At 41.7% G+C, this 7667-nt stretch overlaps 1 protein-coding gene across 1 annotated transcript; it reads right to left on the bottom strand.

The window, feature by feature from the left end:
- Nucleotides 1-613: 613 nt before the first annotated feature.
- Nucleotides 614-1931, bottom strand: LOC100539040 (histone H2A-like). The gene has a single exon (XM_010710518.3). The coding sequence runs from the start codon at nucleotides 1191-1193 to the stop codon at nucleotides 681-683; it is 513 nt and encodes a 170-aa protein (XP_010708820.3). The 5' UTR covers nucleotides 1194-1931; the 3' UTR covers nucleotides 614-680.
- Nucleotides 1932-7667: the final 5736 nt, after the last annotated feature.

Below are 7667 nucleotides of genomic sequence, written 5' to 3' on the forward strand. Positions count from 1 at the left end.
ATCTGCTTTTTGACTAGGCATGGGCAAGTTTCACAGCCTTTGTCTTGTTTTCATGTGTGTTTTCATCATAATTTCAGGCTTTTGTGTCTGGTTGCATGCTCCAGAAATTTTGGTGAAGCTGGGAAAGCCAGTTGTGCTTGGTTGTGCTAGGCCTGGCCTTTGGGAGGGCCAGGAGTGTTGGGGGACTTGTGGGAGAGGGTGGGGATTTGCGGTGCTGTGGATGGAGTGATGGAGGTTGTGGGGCTGTTCACTGACATCTCCCTACCTCCCCCTCTCCCTCCCTCTCTCTCTCTGTAGTCATGCTTAGGCTCCTGTACAGGAACCATTTGGACAGGAAGACAAAGCAGCAAGAAGGTCCTGGAGGTTCAGCTGCTGGCAAAATACCAGAAGGCAGTCAGGGTTCCTGAGCAAACCCACTGCAGGGTCTTCCCCACTGTGACACTGCCAGGTGTCACTGTTCAACAAACCAGTCCACTGGCGAGGTACCTCTTGCCCCAGGGTGACAGGCAATTGCTGTCCTTTGACCTCGCTCTCCCTGCATTGTTGCCTAACACTTGCAATTCACTCTCCAGCACAATATGGTAGTGCAAGGGCTTTTATTCAAACTGTTAGACCATAGCGGGTAATTTGGCAAACAAGACAGCCCTTGCCATGCCAATATCAGACAGGAGTTTCTGCTTTTACTCGGCAGTGACAGCAGCACGGGCAGGTGCAGCCTGTTGCCTTCTGTGGCTTCTCTTCATCCTCTTGGTCTTCTTCATTTTGGAGGGTGAGGCCACGTGCTGGCTTTTTGGGTCAGGCCTGCCACTGTGCTTAGGTCCGCTTCCCAGAAGGTGCTTGAGTACGGAGCTGTTCTTCAAAGACATCTGCAAGTGGGATGGAGAGATGCACTGTTGGTTACTCTTCTTGGAAATCTTCCCAGCCATGTCCATGGTCTTGTGCGTCACCCACTGCAGCACAGCAGCCAGATAGACAGGAGCACTGGCTCCAAAGCGCTCAGCAAACTGGCCTTTGCGCAGCTGCCTCTCTATTCGGCTCACAGGGAAGAGCAGCCCAGCCCGGGAGGAGCGACTCTTTTTGGCCTTCACTTTCCGACGCATGGAGGGCTCCCCAGAGCATGACGCCTCAGGCTCCCTCTCCTGCTCAGTTGCAGTGCAGACCCCATCTGTTCCAGCCATGCTTCTTGCTTCCATCGGTCTCTCTATGCTGTGCAGGCTTATCTTCCTGTGCCTTTGCTGCCTGCTCTTGATGTATTTGCTGGCCCTTGCTGTTGTTTTCTGTCTGCTCCACCTCTACCAGCCCAGTCTAGAAGTGTCTGTGGCTGGGTGGCCCCACACACTCTGGCAAGGACCTCTCCAGCAAGGCCGAGCTTCCCTGAGGAAGGGCTTCAGCTCTGGCCTTCTCCTCTGCAGACTGAGGCCCTGTGTTCACCAACCCAGTGGAAACCAGGGTGCCCCTTGCCTGGCAGGACCAATAGGAAAGGACTTTTTCTGTGACCTCACCTCCCTGCTTGTGACATCATCCCCACTGGCCCCATCATTTACAGTGAGCTCAGGGGTGGGCTCTGCATCCAATCCTTCCCATTTTCCCATGGCAGAGGTTTTCCCAGTGTATGACTGTAAAGGCCAAGCCGCAGTGCTGCCAGTAAAGGAGAATCCCAACATCTCTTCTTTCCTTTTTTTTTTCCCTTCTCTAATTATCCACTGTGTACTCTTACACAAATCAAGGGATTTAGGGATACTGCTGGAAGTGTTCATGGCAGCCTGATGAAAGACAGAGCCTGTTCCTGTCAAAGAAAGGTGGTAGCTTTCTGTCCTTTCAGGTTACCTCTAGCAGAAGACCATGAATCGAGGCCTCTGATATGCATGATCTTCTCTTGAGCAACAGAAAGCTAGTAACCTAATAAATGTTTGGATGGCAATATCTTAAACTTACATGGGATTTTATTTCCTAGATTTCCTTAACATACTGAAAAACAGAAATCTACCTCTATAAGTAATAGTCAGCATTCCTAAGATCATACAATCCAAACAGCTCAGGTAAAAGACTAAATATGGTAAGAGTTTTCTTACGCGACAGCAGAATGTGAAAATATATTCTTGAATTGCCACAAAAGTCTTCTGCCTATTAAGGCTATCACTTGTTTATAGCTGTTGGGAAGATAAAAGTCTGAAACTTAGTGTTTGTCCCAGCTTTCATAGAACTGAGTCCACTTGTCAAAAAGTAGCCTCAGAGTAAGTAAAAAGCACTACAGGGAGACAGCAGAAAGCTGGGTCTTGACCACCTGCTTCAGGAAAATGAAATCCCATCCAATCTGGCGCATAATGGTTAAGACTTCCTCTTCTACTAGTCATTCTAGAAAGCAAACAAACAAACACACAAAAACTGTAACTCTGTTGATGTCCTCAGTGATGGTTTTGGGAAAAAACTTTGCCATATATGAAGATCTGTTACTTCTGGGTGGCCTAGAAAGCAGAAGGTGGCAGCAGGTATCACTGAAAGCATCCATGGACAGCCCATTTCCTCTATGATATTTCCAGTGGTTGATGTGTGTACTAAAAGCAGTTATAAACAGAACACATGGAAGAAGAAAATGCTTATTTTAAAAATTAAATTCCTTCTCCTTCACAGAAATGCATCAAGTCTGGAAACACTATCACTCTGACCTCAAAACGAGTGACTTTTGCACTCAAACTTCTAGCCAATATTTCTACTTGTCAATTACATCTTTTTTTTTTTCTTCATCTTCTTCTTTTTTTTTTTTTTTTTTTTTTTTTTTAAGCATTTTTCCCATGCTAAAACCATAGAGAGATCTCTTACAGTGTTAAGGTTCAATACTGTTAATGTTCCTCCCAGGAGCAGCTGGATGTGGTGACACTTCCAAGATGTCAGAATTTCAGCACCCTTTTGTGGAGGAGACAGGACTGTGAAGCTACACAGATTGTGTTTCGAGATTTTCTTGCCTTGCTGCCTTGCTCTTTTTATGATCAGTTGCATAAAATGACTCCTAAAATGTGGATATACAGATCACATTCTTGATCCATTTTAAGCATAAACACCTGCATAAAGCTGAAAACTAACTGAGGCGTGAGTCTGGAGAGCAGCCTTATGGAATGGGATCTGGTGATTCTGGTTGACAGGATGTTGAATCTGAGTCAGCAGTATGCCCTGGGAACCAAAAAGGCCAATTCTGCCCTGGAGCGAATCAGACCCAGCTGGTCAAGGGAGGGGATTGTCCTGCTCTGCTCTGTGCTGATGCAGCTTCGCCTCAAGCACTGTGCTCAAATTTGGGTGCCACAGTACCAGAAGGACATAATACTATTAGAGAGTATCCAGAGAAAGTCTGTGAAGAAGAGCAAGAGTCAAGAGGGCAAGATGTATGAGGAGTGGCTGAGGTCCCTAGGTTTGTTCAGCCTAGAGAAGAGGAGACTGAGAGGAAGCGTCATGATGGCCTACAGGCTTCCTTGCGAGGGGAACAGAGGGGTATGCAGGCAGCCTTTTTTCTCTGGCAACAGTGACATGTCCTGTGGAGTTGCATCAAGGGAGGCTCGGGTTGGATATCAAGAAAAGGTCCTTCACTGGAGGGCTGCTGAGAACTGGAGCAGGCTCCCCAGGGCAGTAGTCATGGCTCCAAAATGCCAGAGTTCAAGGAGAGTTTGGACAGTACACTCAGACATGGGGTTTATGACTTGAGCTGATTATTAGTTCATCTAATGTTCGAAGAAGGTAAGTTGAGGTTTGGGCTTTCCTACTGCCCCAACAAGTCTTTGCTTCCTCTGTATAAAGTAGGGCATCTTGCAAAATCATAGACTCAAAGTCTATGACTCAGCGGCTGAGAAAGGAACCTCTAGAGGTCTCCACATCACATCCACCACACTTCTCACCCAGGGCAAGCCAAGCTAGATCAAATTTATGTCAGAGCTATCATCAATATAACATGCATGAAAAATGTAGTGTTGAAAATCTAGCTCTCAGTTCACTGAGGTGCTCTCAAGGTTATACAGCAATTGAATGTATCCAGAGTTTGAAAAGAAATGTAAAATAGACCCCAGTTCTAGCTCAACTGCCTATTCCTTTCACGGACCCTCTGTCATCGTGTATGAAGGTCTTTTTTGTTGGTGGTAACAGAAAAATTCTTTTTGAAATCTAAATATTTTCACATATTTATTTTTATGAAATTTCATGTAAGAATTCTGATTTTTCAGTTTTATATAATATTAATGTAAATAATATTTTATTAACATATAAGTATTTTAGTGTTGGTAAAAGGCTGTTTCAGGATCATAATGGTAAAATGAATATTTCAAAATTGGCTTTTTATGGATTTTAAATAAATGTTCAAAGTGTCAGAAATTCTCCTGGGAAAATAGTTTTGTTTGTTTCCTGACACATGTAATTTCTTTCTGACAGATGTAATTGAAGTCTCTCTAGTGAGATCAGCTCCTTACATTACTGAATCCTCATTTTTAAGTATTAAAGTGCAGAAAACATGAGTTCTGTGGTAATATGCTGCCAGTTTTTTTAAGAGGAAGGTTTCCCTTGAAGATAAAAGGAAGTCTAAAAAGAAAAATTACTTTACTTGAAAAATTTTATCACGTTCTTTAGGAAGAGAAAAACTGGATTATGGAATTGGCCACTATTTTTTTTACTAGGAAATGCGTGAAGACAGTGGTTTTAACAAAGTGGAAAATAATTACAGCCTTTAAAAACGTTGCTAGATCACAGAAAGAAAATCTTTTATAGACTAACACATTCTGAAATTTTTATATTTAATAGGAAAAAAAAACCCCACACCATATTCCATACTGGAGCTTGAAAGTACATTTGATAATACAGCAGCATTTTGGGTTTTTGGTTGCAGTATTACACGCTTGATCCTTCTGCAGGCACTCAGAACCTATAAATGTAATGTAATAGGGTTGGGATGGAGTATTTTTTTGTATCCGTAAGAATGAATATGTAACATTGCAGACACAGCCCCATTCACAATTGCACTGTGTGTGTATGTGTGTGTGTGTGTGTGTGCGTGTGTGTGTGCTCATTTTGGTTTAGATATATGCATAATTTTCATAATTTAGATGTGGAAAATGCAGGTTTGGTCTATACTATATATACAGTGACTATATCAGACAAAACAGGAGGAAACTGTTCTTCTATCTTTTCCATGTCCCTCATTTATTATTCTTTCTGGGTACCACATTTTGGGGTACCAGAAAGGTCAACAGATGAATAGAGGGTGGTATGCAAGCATGCTCATTTATGCACAAGAGCTCCAGGCTACAGTACCTCATCCTCTGGAAATGGTTCTGCTCTCCACTCCCAGTCTATCTTTGAAGGCTTGGTTCTGGCAAAGAAGAAAAGGAATTCTTTCTCATCGGCCAGTTTGGATGTGATGAAAAACCTCTGCAGCTGCAGAGAGAACAAAAGGTCGTAGTGAAGAATGTATCTTTGGACCGGAGACAGTGTGGGACAGATACATACAGGTTCTGCTTCACCCCACACTGGCAAAGTAAGGACATTAGATGGTTTGAGGAAGAAGTTAGATCAGATAACCCTAGTTGTTCCTAATAGGTATACAGCCATAATCCAATGGGACATTGAAGTATCCTCATAAAATTTTGCAGCCATAAATCACTAGAAAGCAGCAGTTCTTAGTGATAGTATCTATGGATATTCCACCACCTCATCTCACCCAGGGAACTTGTTGCAACAAGTTAGAACCACAAAATTCTCCCTGGGTAGGAGGCAGTCACTTGCTTTGCCATTCTCCTTAGGAGGCTTTTAAGTGCCCCAGTTTCAAATATGAAATGATACACCATGAAGGCACAGATAAGCATTTAAACACATTGAGCTATCTGTTATAAAACACTAGGGTCTCAGTGAAGCATGGCTTGGATTCATAAACAGTGGAAATATTCTCTTGCCTATTATTTTTGTATCTTTGTCAAGATTAACTTGCAAGCAGTTCTATAAATCTTCAGTGTTAGTAAAAACATTCTCTTTTTGATAGGAACAGTCTTAATGAGACCTGTCTTCCTATGGGAAACAAGTGAAATCAGCTTTAAGATTGCATCCACACTCTCTGCAAGATACCACAACAATTTCTTCTGGTTAAATGATTACAATTGATATATTGGGTCCTGTAGTATCAGGAGGTTCATTATCCCACTTCCGGGTTTTACTCTTCAGTGGAGATGTACTATTTTTAATAATAATTTAAAGTAAGTAATATTTTAAATAGTCATGCTGTTTACCAATTGAAGAAAAACGTTGTTAAATCAGGAAAATCAAGCCAAGTAGAAATAGCACTTTCTCTTTGACTATCTATAGCACTAGAAAATAACAGAAAAAAACAATCAATCTCTAGCAGTGAGATTGAAAGGATAGGGAGAAGGGAGGAATGTGGCTTCTGAAACCATTTATAGAACTAAATGTGTAGCTGAGATGGAATAGGTCTTATGAATTTGTTTTAGTCCTTCACTTTGAAAAATAATTATTGCTTATGGCAAGTTTGGATTGACCAAACTGGAAACTTGAGTTCTGTTTTTCACTACAAGCAAGCTGTAACATAGATAACAGCCAGGTAGATTTTTTATGCCCCTTTACAAGTGAATTTTACCTCCAAACAGAGCAAACAGAGCAGTCCTGCCCTCTGGAATTGGTACTGTGCCTGGAGGCTGCTTCAGCTGAAGGCATGAGCACTGAGCAAAATTGCAGTGACTCTTGAAGCACACCACTACAGAGAAGGAGATACAAGTACAGACTTACCACTTCAGTAGTGTTTCCTATAGTATTATTCTTCTAGAAAAATAAAAAACCATACAGTGATGATCATTTAATTTTTTTCGTCTGGTAGAATATAAATCTTTTCCTATTGAGCCCCATTTTATATAAATACTGTAGAGAAACCCTTCCCTGGAGTGATCCCTGCAAGTGGTTAATGAAACCCACAACAGTTGAATGCACAGAGAAACAGGGGACACCAAAGTGAAGCTAGAAATAAACAAAATAGATATTTTGTAAAGATTTTAGCTTCTAGCCAACCAATAACAAGTATGATGCTCACAACAAGATTAAGTGCAGGCAAGAAGTAGGCTTACCAGTTACATCATCTGTACTTACTTTCCCCCTTGTTAAAACTGCCAGAGATGATCTACTTTGGATTTCAGTTGGATCAATAAAAATTCACTTGAGTTCTGTACTCCTATATCAGTGATTCTCAGACTGGTTTGGTTTTTGCTGGTCTGCAGTTTTCTAATTTGAAGACATGAGACTCAAGGAAAATTTTTGTCATTCTTCTGGGTATTAAGGCTTTTCCTTAATGCTGCGTTTGGCTAATACAGAAATACTGGCTTCTACTTAGCAGGTTCATCACTCTTACAAATGTGTTTTGTTGCTTGAGCTGGTTGTGGGATTTATTATATTTTGGCATCTACTTGATGGACAAATTAGTTGGTAGGAGCCTGTTTATAAAGCTTAGTAGCCTCTTTGACATTGGCATAGCTGTTGATTGAGGCATGGGAACAAGACATCTGTGATAGCAGGAAATGGAAACTGCAGATTCTTAATTTATATACAACTGTTCTTAATTTATAAACAACTGTTCATAATCACTAGTCAAACTGTACAGCTATCCAACTTTGGGTTTACTAATTTAGTCCTTGCTG

This window comes from Meleagris gallopavo, chromosome 4 (genome assembly GCF_905368555.1).
Source record: "Meleagris gallopavo chromosome 4, MGAL_WU_HG_1.1, whole genome shotgun sequence".
NCBI classification, from domain to species: Eukaryota; Metazoa; Chordata; class Aves; order Galliformes; family Phasianidae; genus Meleagris; species Meleagris gallopavo.

What these genes read in the sequence shown, in the direction of transcription:
- LOC100539040 (XM_010710518.3), bottom strand. Translation starts at nt 1,193, where the DNA reads ATGGAAGCAAGAAGCATGGCTGGAACAGATGGGGTCTGCACTGCAACT.